The following is a 15,808-nucleotide window of genomic DNA, read 5'->3' as shown; positions in this document are numbered from 1 at the left end:
CACGGGAATAGACGGAGCCTCAGAAACCCACGAAATGTAGAAGGAGCTGTCAGATGAGCGTAGACTAGATGGCTGGACTGTTAACTTAACGGTTCTCTGGACCCTGTGATGCGCACAGCAAGGTCATTGTCTGCTTTGATGATGCACGGTTACGCAATGTGCATGAAAGCGGATCCGATGCCCCCAGATCTGCGGAGCGGCCGCTAGACCGAAAGGAAGCAGACACGCGACTACTCCTGGTAGCACTGCAGTAAACAGGACTATCCGCAGTCTAGACCTCGTGGATAGCTTTTCAAATTTCGCTAAACTCGCGTTGAGGCAGTGTAAGATGGAGACAGTGAGATGTAAGAACGACAAATATCATATCAAAGGTGGCGGTTTTGCCGGGTATCGTATCCGAAAGTACACAAGAATAAACGCCATCCAGCTATTCGCTATTCAATCAGGCTCTTCCTTCGAGCCAGCCTGCAGCTCGCTCCAAGAGCCCATTGAGTCCCTTAATATTGGCAAGAAGACCGCCACCACGCGAGGCAACATCATCTCCTACTGTTTCCAGTAACATGCCAAGTGGAATTTGGGGACCTTCGTTTTCTCTACCTTCCTTACGTGCCTTATCACGCCCATTCTTTATTGCAGCTTCGATCTCAAACATGTTGTCACTCAGGGTATTTCTGGCCTCGGCTTCGGCTTTCTCTGCGTCGTAACGTGCTTGGATATTGTCGTGTTCGATGGCAATCTCTTGCCTGCTGTCTTGGAGACTGAGAATTTCCTTGCGTAGCTCGGCATTGTCGCGTTTGAGCAACTTGGTTTTCTTGAAGTTGGCGCTCAGGAGATCGTTAGCATCCTGCAAGTCTAGCAGCTTCTCGTTAAGACTCTCCTTGAAGGACAGTGAGAGGTTGATCTCTGTTCGTAGTTCCTTGCGCCGAGCGGAGTCTTGTGAGGCTTGCAACTTCTCGGCCATACGGCTGAGACGTTGGTCGATTGTTCCTTCTAGAATAGTACGCGTAGTGTCTGCGACCGTGATGCCTCGAACAGTAGAGCCTTTGATACGCATGATAGAAATGGCATGCTTCGGCCCCTCAAACTTCTGGCGTTTGCGAGGGGGCTTCTCCGTCGTAGATTTGACGCGCTGCATCTGTTCGGGAGATGGTTTGCTTGTGTTAGGTCGTGGAGAAGGTTCCGCTGGTTCTTCGACTTCCGGTTCTTCTGATGCGTCGGAGTCTTCGTCCGCACTAGAGATTTCTACAACATCCTTTTTCCGTGTGGTCGATTTCGGAGGGTGAATAGGCGTCCATTCATGATAAGGGGAGAGTTCGTCGACAACCTCTGCTTCTTTCGCTGCAGGATCCACGCCATTTGTTTGATCTGACTTGTGCACGCGTGGCGTTGCTTGAAGTTCGCTTTGCTGGACTGCAACTTCTTTCCTTGGTCTGCCACGCTTAGTAGGTTTTGCTTGAGGTGTCTCTTCTTTCTGGATATCGTCTACTACTCGTGGCGACCTTCCTCGTTTGGCGGGCTTCGCCGTAGCGGGTTCCGGAAGGGTTTCCTGCTCGGCAGTTTCATTCTCCGAAACACGTCGCGGTCTTCCGCGTTTGGCCAGCAGCGGTGTAGTGGTTTGCTCCACAGGTTCATGCTCATTAATTTGTAGCGTTGATATGCCATTTGCTATTGGTGATACTTGGATTGGAGTCGGTTGACTGGGTGGAGAGAGCTCGTCTACGTGCATTTCTGTCTCTGCTTGTGTCATTGGCTGTGGCCGCGGTTCGCTACCAACCACTCGTGGTGTGGATCCATTGAGTTGTGGCGATAACTCATCCTCACCATCTTCATGCGCTGGAGCTGCGGTCGGTGTTTCAAGAACAGTTCCGGACTGTAAAGCTGACGATGTTCTCGGTTGGCCGTTCGGAAGCACACTGGGTGTGGCTGGGCCAGGATCCGTAGATTTGGATCGTCTTGATGTTGATGGCCGTGATGCGACCGACGCTTCCTCGACTCTGTCGGTACCGGGAGTCTTTTTGCGGGAGCTTCCAGAGGACGCGCGTATTTGCGACGAGACTTGTGGAGGAGTCCGCTTGACTACTGTAGATCTGGCGAAGACTGTCTCGCGTACAGTACTGGTGCCCTCGTCCAATATAGATAACTCGTCTGGTACATTGTCTTGCTCCTCACGTATAGGTGGAACTGTGCCGACGACTCTCCTGCTCTTCTCTGTGGAGCGCACGGCCTGCTCCCGATCAGGACTCAGCTCATCTTCCGCCCCATCGTCTGCGCCCGGTTGCGCGTTTGGAGAACCCCGCTTCCTCTTGCCTAATTGCGGGGTTACAGTGTTATCTTTCGGCGTGCTTGTCCGTTTGGAAGCACTATTGCGCTGGAGCGACGCGCTTCCCTGCCGCTGTGCGGAGCCATTTGCAGCGCGAGGGGTACTTCGGGCTGGTGTTCGACGCGGTGATGGTTGAGGCGCAGGAGCGGGTTGTTTGGCTGGTTGGGAGCCAAGAGCGCCGAAGTTGAAGCCAAAAGAAGCCTGGACAGATGAGGGTCTGTAGTTGTCAGCGTTTGCGTATCTCGAGATCTCTAAGATTGTCTTACCCAGCACCGCGCACGCGTTGTTGTCGATGTTCGCGGCGATCTACGAGCTTGTAAGCACTGGTCCCAGATCCAGGACTATGGAACAACAAGACTTACCGACTGGCGCCATAACAATGTCAGTCGTAACAATTGTCTTGGTTGGTGTCGTCTCGTCGCGTAATCCAGTCGATGTTGTGAGACCGACGCGCTAGAACATGTCCCAAAGCTCGGACTGCCGAACCCATGTTCACTGTCCCCGCAACTTGGGAACTTTCACCTGCTCACCGCGCCAACACGAACCAAGACATACTCCGACGCAACCATGGGCTGGCTCTGGGGAAGCGGCGATAGCTCCAACGGGCAAGACCAACTCGATCCTTCCCTCCGCGACTTCCTCAAAAAAGAAGCGCCCACTGGCCCGAAACCCTCACTGCCGCCCGCTCCCAAAGAAAAGCCCACCGAATCGCCAACTCACACGCTATCCCAATCGCAACCGCAAACGCAAACAGAAGCTCAAAAACCCGTCGTACCGCCGCAATCGCAGTTCCAGGATGGCCGCTATGCCGACTTATGGAAGAATTATACCCCTCAAAATATCATCGATGATCGTGGAAAGTCGGAGCAAGACCGGTTACGAGACCTCGTAGACGCCTACAACGACCGCAAAGCCTCAATTGGACGAGTAGCCATGGAAAACTGTGCACTCGAGTACATGGAACAATTTGAATGCTTCCGAAATCCAAAGTCGTGGTGGTCAGCAGGAACCATGTGCATCGCCGAGTCGCGCAAGTTCAACCGCTGCTACGATATACAATCCAAGTTTCTGAAGGCGCTGGGATACATGACCATGGACGAACGATCACCAGAGGAAGACGAGCGGATACAAATGCACGCAGACAAACTCTACCAGCGCATGATACAACAAGAAGAGGAGATGGAGAAGGCGAAAGCAGAGGGGCGACCAGTACCAAAATTCGAAAGCATCTTGTCGAAACGAAATGTCGTCGACGCAGTGGGTGGCGCATCGTCAACACCACGGAAAGCTGTACCTGTAGCTGAGATTGGCAAGTCAAGTACCACTTTGGATGACACAGAGGTCTGGAGCCAGATAAAGCCCGATGTACGAAAGGAGTACGAAAAGAAGCTTCAAAGTTTGACACCAGAAGAGCGAGAGATTGAGAGAATGGCTATAGTAGGTGAAATCCGCGCGCAGACTGGTGTCTCAAAACAACTGGAGCAGACATTCATCGAAGAACGGGTAGCTCGTATGAAGAGAAAAGAGGCTGGTCAAGCGACATTCGGTGATACGATAAAGACACTGTGGGGATGGTAATGATCATATCTTCAACAGTGTAAATAGGCTATGTTTTGATAACGTGTATGACCATTTCATGATACAAACAACGACTTTTGTCATTAGGGACAGTACACCACAGACGTTCCACCCATCACGCTTGTTGCGCCATCCTCACCTTCACGTTCAACGGTCCCTTCTGCCAGAGCGTAAACACAGTCTGGTCGAACCAATTCCCGTTCCCCTCAGGCAATTCCAGATCAAAGTTCCACAGTACTTTCGTAATAATCAGTCTCATCTCATGGTACGCCATGCTATCACACCAGTCAGTCAGACGTCACAGTCACATTTGTTGCAAATCTTACTTCTTCCCCAAACAATCTCTTGGGCCTACAGAGAACGGCTGCACAGCCGCACGATCGTCATTTGCGAATCTTGCATCGTCGATCCAGCGTTCGGGGATGAAGCAAAGGGGGTCGGTGAAGTTGTTGGCGGAAGTGTACATGGCGTAGTGCGTTGCTGATACGGTAGTCTTATGGGGTAAACGAATTAGCTAGGTTTACTTCCTTGACGTGATATATGTGAACTTACGTTTGGTGGGATAAAGTGTCCGCATACTGTCGATCCATCGCTAGGGGTCAGGTGCAATAACCCTACTGCAACGGGCGGATACAACCTAAAAGCTTCACTGATACATGCTTTGAGGTAGGGTAGTTTTACGATAGCCTCCATGTTGATGTTTGCCTCTTCTTGAAACGTGATTCTGATCTCTTTGACAAGTTTCGCATGACATTCTGGATGCGTCAGTAGCAGGTAGGTCAGTCCGGTCAACAATGTCGCCGTAGTCTCTGTGCCTGCTACCATGAACGTAGTAGCATTACTATCCATCTCTCCCCTGCTCAGACCCTGCTTGCCCTTCTCTTCCTGATTCAGCACTAGATCCCACAGGTCAACTCCAATTTTACTCTCTCGCCCTTTCTCTAACCTCTTTGCGACTCGCTTGCTGTTTGTATCGAATAGTCGGGATCGCGTTTTCGAGAATAGAAATTCCATGATGGGTTTCAGAACCTTGGCAGCGAGCGGGTAGTTCGCTACTACTACGTTGATCTGCAAGCTTGCTTTCATAAAGCCGAGAACGGTACCCACCCATGGGTCGTAGGTGCCAGTCTTGAGCATATGGAGGGACTCTCCGAAAGTAAGATCACTCATCACGTCAAAGGTTGTGAAACTGTACAAGTCGACCACATCGTATGTTGCAGTGCCGGTAGTGCTTGAGACGGTTCCGTCTTTGAGAATCTGTACTAAATCGTCGACGTACTTCATGAACAGTGGCTCTTGCTCCTTGATAGCGCGTTCCGAGAACGCTGGACTAAAGATCTTACGTACGCGAGCATGATTTATGTCGTCTGGATCTTGGAGTAAGGAAGGCACGCCGTTAGGATTTGTACCGTAGCGGGGCCAATGTTTTGGAGGCGCGGAGCCACGACCAGTTTTGGACCCGTAACCGTAGATATCACTAAAGGCACGAGGTCAGTGATAAGCATGTTCTGTAGGCTTTGAGATCTTACCGCCATGCTTCAGAGTTGGTGAAACTGATCTCGTAGGGTGATATGCGCACAACATGTCCATATTTGTTGTGACAGTCAGCAACGTAGAACGGCAATCTACCCGTAAACGTAGCGTAGAGTTGCTAAATACGATTCCATGAGATTAGTGTAACTCTCACCTCCAGTTCGTGAAGGCACACTTACTGGTATGCGGGTGAAAGCGGAAAATCTTGGGCCGGGGAAGTGGCTCAATGGATGGAAGTATAATCGGTAAATACCTTGGACGATCCATCTTGTGAAAAACTACTGCTATATCAGACTACCATATCGAATCAATGGCCATGACTGTATTCCTACAAGAACGATTACGGTAATTGAAATCTGTAAAGCCGTGAGGTTTTGAAGGATCTTAGGAAGCACTGAGCTACCCCTCTCGAAGGTCGCCATCTTGGGCGTTTAAGTACGGACAAACAATGTGACAAGGTCACAAGCGATGGCTGCTAATATGCACTGAATCAAAAGGCTTTGTGTTGTTCCAATAGATGTGGTAGTAAAGTATGCAATGCTGCAGGAGTTTGCAAGGCTATTCGAAAAATGTGCGTTGACACTGCTGAAGATAAGAGTCGATTTGCCCATCAGGCTTGTAATCGGGAGCCTTCTTCTTCATATGGGTGACTGCGAGAGAGGTAAGAGCTAGTGATATCATCACCCTGCTTTGATAGGTCATAGAACATGCTTGGAAGCCACTAGCAAATCACACACGACGTGCTGTCAGCTACCCCAGATGCGTCTTGTTCTCAATGCATACAGCGACCGGCAAAGCAACCTTGCTGATATGCTGATATTCCGCCATCATCCGTTGGCAGTCCACATTAGCTTCGATGGCAGCTATCAGCAGGATTCCGCCTTGCGTGAGATTCGTTCCCACGGCGATCAGAGGGCCTCCAGTGAAATACAACTAGAGCGATTCAGTCCTACCGTTCACCAAAGCCAGGCCAATGAATGTTGCCCCTAAGAATCTAGGCCTCCAGCAGACCAAAAGGCTCATCCCCAACATCGTAAGATTTATTCCGTACGTGCGTGGACTTGGCGTCATAGTCCCTTGCTATTTAAACTGAAACTGAATGCAGCCATTGTACAGGCTAACCCCGCAAGTGCTTATGCGTGTTCTCAATACCTTTGTAAGCCACTGATATGCTTTTTGAAATGGTTGCGCTTCCGTGATCGCTCAGCGATTCGCTGAAGATACAGGAGTAAAGTACTGCCAAGGACGAAAGACTGAGCATTAGCACACGACCAAAAACGGGAGATTACTTCCAAGGTGAAACCAGCGACAAGAAAAGGAAAGAATCTTAAGGGAGATAGTGCTGATGGCGGCTAAGTTGTAGAGGGCGCAGATCAGTCGTCCGGCTGGCCACCTAGGTAGGAAAACGGTCAAGGGCATGTACTAACCCTTATTCGTACTAGTAACACATCCTGCACTGCCCAGCCCCCGCCTGTCGCTGCAACTCCGTCCTGAAGCCTCCTTCTGTGTTGACTTCTGTAGCCACAGCATGCATTCAACATGATGTATAGACCTTCTATGGTAATAATCCCGCGTTTTTCACAAGGAAACGCATCAAAATTACACAACACCTACTTCACAATGCCGCGTCCAGGTATACATTGAATCAGCTCATGCTTCTTAGCACGACTTGGAAAGGAACGTCAACCAACACCGCGTCAACTAACTTTGAAACCCGATATCCACATGTCCGATATGTTTCGAGATCGGCAGTTCGAACTCCCCATCATAATGGAGTCCTCCCATGAGGACATTGAAGACGCATTCTTGTCATCGATTGCATTCATCATCATGGCTACCATCTTTCTCCAGTTCCTTATCGTCTACCTCGCAATCGAAATAGCGTGTTTGGTTGTCCAACGTTTGGAGAGCACAGAAATCGATTGCGAATTAGGTGAGATCGATGCTGTGCGTCGCAATGAAGTCGATACATGGCTACCCGTTATTGCTAAAGGCGAGCCCTGCCTGGATACTTATTTGGTGAACTCAACACCACCTCCACCTTACATGAGTCCACCACCTCCACCTTACAAAGATGTTGATGGTCTAGATGTTCTCATTGTAGAGCTGGAGGATGGCGACAATATATAGAAGAGAGTTCATGCTACATTACTGATATGCCAGTAGACCCTCGCATTGAATCGAGACCTCTCTGTGTTGGTTATAATCAACTGCTTCTCTATCGTCACGACTGCGGCTGCTAACCCATGTCAAAACTGCTGCTGCATGAGCAGGGTTCTTTCTCCTACCCATTTCCGTTAGTGCATATAGCTTTTGCTTACTCACGACTCATCTTGATATAATACAGCACCGACCCGTAAACCCCTGGTCTCTCACTCGTTTCGAGTTGTGAACTTTTTCACATAACACAATATCCCTCAGATCGTTTACTTCTCTCTTTACCTCGTCATTTACAGAGATGTCAACCCCCCAGTCCCGTGCCAAATCCCTAACACTCCTCAACCTCTCATCCATCTTCGGTCAGAAAGACGTTCCCACACGTATGCAAGCCATCGCCGATCTCTGGGTACCAAGCGCAGATGTGCTGTTTGTAGATGCACTAGGTGTTTTCAAGTCACACGAGGCCATTAGTGAAATGGTGGACAAAATACAAAGTATGGGCGAAGCAGGCGATGAGTTTGTTGCTCTAGGTAAGCTTTCAGGTCGCAATGAGCTCTTGACTGATGAGAAGAACTGATTGGATATTCAGATGATGTTGAGTGCTTAAAACATGATGGTGAAGATGATGTGTGGGTGACGAAGGTGAAATGGGGTATCAAGAGATCTGGCAGTGCGGAGATGGGGCTGGTGGGTGAGGATATCCTGACTATCGTAGGTGGAAAGATTAAGGCTTGTTATACGTTTTTGGATTCGAAGTAGCTTGCACTGGAATGGATATGTGTGACCAATACTCAAGCTAATGGCGAAAACTTCACCAAGCCAGTTTTTTACTCGCATCCCTCACTCTGCTTTCTTCCCTTTCTAGGTATGTCTCATCATCTTCTTTCTCCATTAATTCAATGAGAGGAAAGACACTATCCTGCAATGCCAATAATCTTGAACGTTCCTTGATGCGCGTGTAGAATACAGGACAGTCCCTACTGTCACATTTGATTTCCTCGCCCCAGGCTATGTTTGAGCATCGCCGGCATACACTTTCAACCTGCGATACACGTGTCTCGGTGTCCCAGACGCGATACTTCAACGATAGTAGCGAATGCGCCGGACGCTTGAGACAGCTCACACATAGTGGCAGCATAGCGTATGGTTTGACTTCGCCACGTGGAAACTGTGCTGGTGCGGAAGTAGTGAGTTTCGAACGGCAGACCATGCAATGTGAGGATTTCATGTAGCTCTCCAGTGTTTTCTTGAGAGATGTGTTACCACCAGCGTGAACAGCATTGCTTTTATCATTTCTGAGAACCATGGGAATTGAAACGTTGCGGATGCGTTGTGTCTTGGGCATCTCGTCGTACCATTGCCGTACATTGGCGCCAACGAGGTTGAATATGCGTTCAAGTGGTGGAATGAGGTTTTTGCTGATGTAGTACTCCGCGTCGAGCTCCAGATGATCACTCTGCAGTAGGGTTTCGGGGCTGACGCAGCGATCGATAAGGCGGGCTCCAGGTGCGCCAGTGATGACTACGTAGGGCACACGTTCGCCATACTGAGGCTCCGCACGCGGGTCGGCGAGCATCCGTTTTGTGGCAATGAGGGCACCGGGTGGTGGAGCACCTCTATCAGAGTATGTGCCTAGTTTGACTTCTTTTGCGAAGAGGAAGTCTTGGATGCTGATGCGACCTTCCATGATCTTCGCGCATTGTTCTTGGAAGTAGCGTTTTACTTGACTGAGGTCTGCCGTGCGGAACAAAAGCTTCAAGGCTTTCTCTTCGATCTTTTGCTCCGCAGGTGTACCGTCCCGACGGACTGTTTCGATTCCCTTTGCATCGAAGTCCGGCTCCTTCTGGTTCCGGTGCTCGTACTTGAAGCCTACGTAGCGCTTCTTCGCAAGTAGAACGCAAGGATGGTATACCTTCTCGAATTTAAGTTTGATCGGTCGTGGGTTCGCTGCGGTAATGGCTGCAGCAATTTCCTCGCCAATGGTGAATGCCTGGTCCTTGGTGCGTCCTTTGAGGTGGATAAAAAGTGAATCAGTGTCTCCGTAGACGACTTCTGCACCCCACTTCTCAGTTGCGTGAATGATCGCAATAGCTTTCTCGAGGGTCTCGCGACCAGTCTGGACGATGCTGTCCGCGATCTCCGAACATGGCATGCGACCGGAGAACGACGCAGACGCATATCCATAGGTGACGTTTGCTAGTAGCTTCAATGCCAACTGCCTGTTGTTCAACAGCTGTTGCAATGTTTTATCGTCTTTGTCCTGCTTCATCCCACTCTTGACCATCACGCGAGTCTCTAAGATCTCACCGAGCATCTTCGCTAATAGCGACTTCCGCATCTCTGGCTTGACGTACATCATACCGTTTGGCGCAATGTTGATGTGATCTTTCACCAGCTCCAACAATTGCGGCTCGCGCTTGAAGTCCATAAAACCCATCTTGTTCTGGCCTCGCCAGCTGACAATACGTCCAAGACATGTTGAGTAGCAATAGTTGTAAGCGATCATCACACTAGGGTACAACGATTGGAAGTCCAAGACAAGCACCGGGCTTGAATAGAACGCGCTCTGCGGCTCCATCACCAGAGGTAGACACTCAAGCGCATTCTGTTGACCGACCTGCTTTCGGCTTGGTGAAACAAGGATGAAGTTCTCGGGCTTTGCGATACGGAACATGGTAGATTCTACCTTGAACTGAGAGCCTCGCGAGATGACTGCGAAGAAATCCACGCCAAGCAGGCGAGCTTGCTCGCTAGTTCTAGGCACAGTCTCATTGGCTTCCAGAATGTCGAAATTAAGTTGTACGCGTGTTAGAAAGTAATCGATCACTTTTGCCAGATCTCGTGGCTTGCCACTTAGATACCAAGTCGTAAGATCAGAATGCTGGTAGTGTGGTATGCGCTTGTGGAGTAAGTGGAAGGCCACGTTCTCCAAAGTGTACTGAAGCAAGTTTAGCTCCCCTCGCATAGCTCTCCAAATGTTGATCATGTGGCGGCCAGTGATTCGAATAGTCGAAGTATGTGTAAAGCCCCATCGATCGGCCTCCTTTCCGAACCTGCCATGGGATTGCGACTTCATCCTGCTGATCTCATCGCACAGATTGTACTCGTACTTCATCCTCGCACGTTCTATGAGGTAGCCCCAAGAGCTGTTGTGTACTTCATATCCAGTGAGTATGTCCGGATCGAACTGGCGGACGATATCGACTACGCGGTTGATCAGATCCAACTCATCTTCCTCGTATTCAACCTCTACTGGGGCTTGCTTAGCAACTCGTTCAGCGATACCGTCTTCGTCAGAGAAGCACAAAATGCCGGTACGTGGACGGTCGGTAGTCGCATTTTCCTCACCCTGCACGGTCCAGAAAATGCATTGGATCTCGTCCTCAGCTGGGTCTGGTACAAGAGAACCTCTGGAATTTACGTGTAATTCTAAGCTCATGATGCTCATGTATTGAGACTCGTGCTTAACGCTGGTCGTATCTTGTTTTAAAGAGTATTTGAAGCCATGCGGATTCTTCTGTGTTGGACCTTCGATTTGTGAAAGATGACTCATGGACTTGAACTTGCGTGATATTGCTGGCGTCAGCTCCTCTGCTTCGGATTTACACTTCGCTACCTTGCGTGGCTTCGGTCGCCGATTGTTCCATCTCTCAACTTCCTTGAAGGTAGGTGGAGGTGTAGCAAGCTCCCAATGACGCAGGCCACAACGACGTGACCTTGCTTGGTTCGTTGTAGTCTCCTTGTTTTTGTCTACCACAGCAAGCGGATACTCTCCGATGTTGGCAAGAGACGCACCGGTGGGGTCGAACGGAGGAAGATACGGTAACGTAGTGTTCTGTAGGATGAACTCTTTACCCGCATAATTTCTCGGTCGATCCGGAACATCCTTGTCCTCGCTATAGTAGGCATCCTGATAGATTACCGGCGGAAGTCCAGCATGCATCCAAGTACCTTCAACAACCTCAACCGATGGAGGTAGAGAGCCATAGTAGACAGTAGGATGCATGTGCTTCTGTAGTTTTTCCAATCGCTGCACTAGAGAGGCTGCTTGGGTGCGAGCTTTCGGGGTATTGCTATTCAGCATCATAGGCGAAGTCTTCTGGTGCGTCCAAGGAGTCGTAGGGGAGTGCTGCGAGGCTTTTGCCTCAAGATACTTCGGTCCGGGTGTCTTTGGTCCTTCTTGTGGGTTTGAATACCTCGATTGGCTCAAGCGAAGTATCGTCCCCGGTGCATTTGGATTCTTCACTACGGGAAACGAAAGTGTAGTAGGTTCTCCCAGACCCTGAGCTTTAGTACTTCCTTGCGAAGCCTGAACAGGGTGATGCGACTCTTCACCCTTGTTAAGGGCATTGCGAAACGAAACGCGTTTGTTCGTACCCGGCGTTACGGCCGCTACTCGTTGACGCTTCTTGTCTTGTTCGTCTATAGAATCAAGAGAGCGCTTCCGTGTGTTTATCGGGCTACTGGGTGGTTCGCCATCATCGTTCGGATCGACCAAATCAATGCCTTCGTCGATGAGCACATCTTCAGCTTCCATGTCGCTAGAACCCTTGAGTAATGATGCAGTCAAGGGATCCAGTGATTGTTGCTCTTCAGTATCGGACTGATTGCCGGCGTCTATTGGATTCTCATTTTGCTCGTCGCCAGTAGTGGCGTCACTGTGCAGCTGGTTTGGTCCCGGTTCATCGAATGCCAGCCGGGCTCCAACATCAATAGGCGCATCATCGTCTTCTGTCAGATAATCATCATCTAGTTCGGTCTCGTCATTTGGGAGTTGTTGTGTAGAAAGAATCTCGGGATAGAGATCTTCGATGCTCTCTACAGCAGTCCTAATGTGTTCTTGCCCAGCGACGGGCTTCACGAAAGTATCCAGTCTTGCTTCTCCTTGTCCTCGTCTTTCCTCGACAATCAAGTTTTCGACAATTTCTCGATATTCCTCTTCGTGAATCCATCCACCTTTCTTCGTGTCTCGTTCATCCGCCGACATTGACACGAGGACTTCGGCTGGGAATGGACTGCTCGAAGGATCGGAAAGGCCCATGCGACGTTTTCTCCGACGAGTTTCATCTCGCCATAGACCAGCCATTGATGGCACAAACTTGTCGTCTGGATTGCGAGGCAGTTGGCTCGAACGTTCCAGAAAATCATGATGGATGGGTCGATATTGTAATTCGTGTCGGTTCAGGATGTCTTGAACACATATATCGACCTCGAGGGTGCAGTGGCTTTGACGCGGATACTGATCCTCATCGGCCATAAATTCATCAGGAATAGAGGCATCGTGCCACTTATGCACAGTGACATCTACCTCGTCACTGTCTGGAACGGGTCCTCGGAATTGTACCTTGCCGCAGTTGATATAGCCACACCCGTACAAGTTATAATCGCACATCCATTGCAGGAGGTATTGTAAGTGGCTCTCGTATGGCTGGAACACCTTGTTCAGAATTGCTCCCTGATGTAGAAGATCGGTGAATCGCGTCATGTGCATAGGATTGAGCATGTAGACTTTCAAAAAAGTCTTGTACCCGACGTTGTACCCAAAGAAGGGCACGCCCTTGACGAGGGAGATATGGCCAGCGTATATTGACTTTCCATCGTATGCGTTACGTCGGTAGGCGGTGGCGAGAGCGTGGTCAATAGAGGTACGAAGGTCGAGGATGTACGCGTTTACTAAGTAGTATCAGTTTTGTTCCTATCCAAATGCTATGTTGCACCCACCAACCTCGCTCTCCAAACTGCCACTGTACTCCAAATACAGGTAAGGCAGCGCTCCATGGATATGAGCGCACACCTTCTGGCCAGTCTCGGTCGCACCAAAGGCTCGAATTACCGGGACTTGTGGCGCGTCCAAGCGACCCGCAGGACCATGTTTGCGCCGTAGAGGGGGGTCGAGGTCTGTTGGTGCCGCTTGGTAGTTGTCGATGCAGTTCAGGCGGAAGCGGAAAGGGTCCATGACGACACAGCTGGTATCCAAGAGGTGTGGGCGAAGATGAAGACTCGCATCGTGTTCTGAAGATTATTCGAAACCGAGATGGCGCATCGCACTCAGGAAGGACCGGTGGCGTGGCAAGGTGAAAGAGACGCGGTGCTCAACAAGTCGCGACGGGAATGCGCGTGGTCCCGTGAGACGCGAGATCGACGCTGCAGCCCTACGCCACTAATTCGCGATCCACTTTCGCCGCCAACCTAAAGCTTCTACCAACACTGACAACCTTGACCACTCAACGCGACCGAGGCATCACACCAAGACCAACATGCCGCCCTCTCAACCCAAGAAGCCCGACGTGTCTGCCGCGGCGAAAGAGCGCAACGAATACATCCCCTCTTTCATCTCCAAGAAGCCCTTCTACGCAGTCGACGAGACTGGCGAGGACAACACCGATTACCTCGAGCATCAGCGTCTACAGAAGCAGGAGCAAGATTCAAAATGGTACGATCGCGGGAAGAAGGTAGGGCCGGCTGCGACCAAGTTCCGCAAAGGCGCATGCGAGAACTGCGGAGCCATGACGCACAAGAAGAAGGATTGCTTGAGCCGGCCACGCAAGGCAGGCGCCAAGTTCACGGGCAAGAACATCGAGGCAGACGAGGTCATTCAGGACGTGCAACTAGGTTTCGATGCGAAGCGTGATCGATGGAATGGCTACGATGCATCGCACTTTGAGGAAGTCATCGAGGAGTACAACGCCATGGAGGAGATTCGGAAGAAGGCAAAAGAAGCTGAAAAGGGTGACAAGTCCGACGATGAAGACGAGGGCGACAAATACGACGCTGAGACAGACATGGGAAGGAAGCAAGCCACATCTACGCGCAATTTGCGATTACGAGAAGACACTGCAAAGTACCTGCTCAACCTGGATCTCGACTCGGCCAAATACGACCCCAAGACACGCTCCATGGTGGACAGCGGTGCAACAGCCGACAACGCAGCCCAATTGGTAGCAGAAGAGGGCTTCATGAAGGCCTCTGGAGATGCAGCCGAGTTTGAGAAGGCGCAACGATATGCTTGGGAGACACAGGAGCGCGGAGACAAAAACAAACTACATTTGCAGGCCAACCCTACATCTGGCGAGGTCATGCGGAAGAAACAGCTGAAGGAGGCTGAGGAGATGGCCGCAGCCAGGAAGAAGGCCCTGGCCGAGAAGTACGGCATCCAGGAAAAGTTCACTGACGACACACTCCGCAAGATGGCCGTCACAGAAAATGAGCGATATGTCGAGTACGACGAGCGGGGCGGCATCAAGGGTGCACCAAAAGTCAAGGCGAAGTCCAAGTATCCAGAGGATGTACTACTCAACAACCACACATCAGTTTGGGGCAGTTGGTGGTCAAACTTCCAATGGGGTTTTGCATGCTGTCACTCCACCGTCAAGAACTCGTACTGTACAGGCGAGGCAGGCAAGGAGGCTTTTGAGCTGGCAGACCGGATGCGAACCGGTGCTGACCTGGACGAAGTTCCTAAAGAGATTGCATGGAAAGAAGAGGCGGCTCTCGAGGAACACGTACCGAATGCTCCAGACCGTGCTGAGAAAGCGAAAAGCGATGCTGCCAGTCGGAAACGAGCTCTCGACGAGATGACTGGAGGCGTAAACGAAGAAGAAATGGAAGAGTATCGCCGCAAAAGGACAATGGCTGCCGACCCTATGGCAGCATATCTCAGCAAGGGAGGGAAAAGTGAGGCGGTTTAAGTTGTCCAGCCTTTCGTCACGGCGTCATAGGGCATCAATATTGTATTACTAGTAGCATTGTATGGCGTTTATACCCTTGAGTCGCATCCGAGCATATCATGTAAAATGACATAGCAGTTCCTGATGATCGTTGCGCTGGCCATGCGTGATCGGTACAGTTCGCGGTTCGAGGGTGCATGCAGCGAAGCCATGCAGCCCCATTTAGTGAAGATGCATCCTCTCACCCTCCATCACGAATGCCAACTCAGACTCCGAGGCGGTTGCGCATGCAGCCGCGTATGCGTTGTTAGTCGATGGCGAAGGCAACAGTTTATGCCAGGATGCACAGCCCGGGGGGAGGAGTTCGCGGCACGGGTTGCGCAAGACACGCCTTAGGGGGATTATGGCTAGAGTAAAGAGGTTTTTCCTGCAAGTACTCCTAGGATACAATGGGATATGTAAGAAGGTTAGTTGGGCAGCAACCAATTATCGCGCGCGATGCCTCGTCGCGGGTGAAGGCGATGACGAAGCGCCAAGCAGCACGAACCAC

The 15,808-nt window shown here is 50.6% G+C and overlaps 7 protein-coding genes across 7 annotated transcripts; 4 read left to right on the top strand and 3 right to left on the bottom strand.

Annotated features, from left to right (window-relative positions):
• Positions 1 to 442: 442 nt before the first annotated feature.
• AA0111_g6922 (hypothetical protein) lies at positions 443 to 2,695 on the bottom strand (the record flags this gene model as incomplete). The annotated part of the gene is made up of 3 exons (XM_028653198.1): positions 443 to 2,537; positions 2,587 to 2,626; positions 2,683 to 2,695. The coding sequence occupies 3 exons, from the start codon at positions 2,693 to 2,695 to the stop codon at positions 443 to 445; spliced, it is 2,148 nt and encodes a 715-aa protein (XP_028505569.1).
• Positions 2,696 to 2,887: 192 nt separating this feature from the next.
• On the top strand, positions 2,888 to 3,898 carry AA0111_g6921 (hypothetical protein; the record flags this gene model as incomplete). Its single annotated transcript, XM_028653197.1, has 1 exon — positions 2,888 to 3,898. The coding sequence occupies one exon, from the start codon at positions 2,888 to 2,890 to the stop codon at positions 3,896 to 3,898; it is 1,011 nt and encodes a 336-aa protein (XP_028505570.1).
• Positions 3,899 to 4,013: 115 nt separating this feature from the next.
• On the bottom strand, positions 4,014 to 5,853 carry AA0111_g6920 (hypothetical protein; the record flags this gene model as incomplete). Its single annotated transcript, XM_028653196.1, has 6 exons — positions 4,014 to 4,173; positions 4,225 to 4,391; positions 4,451 to 5,375; positions 5,428 to 5,549; positions 5,611 to 5,709; positions 5,764 to 5,853. The coding sequence occupies 6 exons, from the start codon at positions 5,851 to 5,853 to the stop codon at positions 4,014 to 4,016; spliced, it is 1,563 nt and encodes a 520-aa protein (XP_028505571.1).
• A 1,348-nt stretch (positions 5,854 to 7,201) lies between these two features.
• On the top strand, positions 7,202 to 7,561 carry AA0111_g6919 (hypothetical protein; the record flags this gene model as incomplete). The annotated part of the gene is made up of 1 exon (XM_028653194.1): positions 7,202 to 7,561. The coding sequence occupies one exon, from the start codon at positions 7,202 to 7,204 to the stop codon at positions 7,559 to 7,561; it is 360 nt and encodes a 119-aa protein (XP_028505371.1).
• Positions 7,562 to 7,889: 328 nt separating this feature from the next.
• Positions 7,890 to 8,168, top strand: AA0111_g6918 (hypothetical protein; the record flags this gene model as incomplete). The annotated part of the gene is made up of 1 exon (XM_028653193.1): positions 7,890 to 8,168. One exon carries the CDS (start codon positions 7,890 to 7,892, stop codon positions 8,166 to 8,168), a length of 279 nt encoding a protein of 92 aa, XP_028505370.1.
• A 234-nt stretch (positions 8,169 to 8,402) lies between these two features.
• On the bottom strand, positions 8,403 to 13,547 carry AA0111_g6917 (DNA polymerase zeta catalytic subunit; the record flags this gene model as incomplete). Its single annotated transcript, XM_028653192.1, has 2 exons — positions 8,403 to 13,264; positions 13,313 to 13,547. 2 exons carry the CDS (start codon positions 13,545 to 13,547, stop codon positions 8,403 to 8,405), a joined length of 5,097 nt encoding a protein of 1,698 aa, XP_028505363.1.
• Positions 13,548 to 13,848: 301 nt separating this feature from the next.
• On the top strand, positions 13,849 to 15,279 carry AA0111_g6916 (Pre-mRNA-splicing factor; the record flags this gene model as incomplete). Its single annotated transcript, XM_028653191.1, has 1 exon — positions 13,849 to 15,279. The coding sequence occupies one exon, from the start codon at positions 13,849 to 13,851 to the stop codon at positions 15,277 to 15,279; it is 1,431 nt and encodes a 476-aa protein (XP_028505362.1).
• Between the last annotated feature and the right edge of the window lie 529 nt (positions 15,280 to 15,808).

This window comes from Alternaria arborescens, assembly GCF_004154835.1.
Source record: "Alternaria arborescens strain FERA 675 chromosome Unknown contig_15, whole genome shotgun sequence".
In the NCBI taxonomy this organism is placed as follows: domain Eukaryota; kingdom Fungi; phylum Ascomycota; class Dothideomycetes; order Pleosporales; family Pleosporaceae; genus Alternaria; species Alternaria arborescens.
This window is presented reverse-complemented; position numbering and strand designations above follow the sequence as displayed.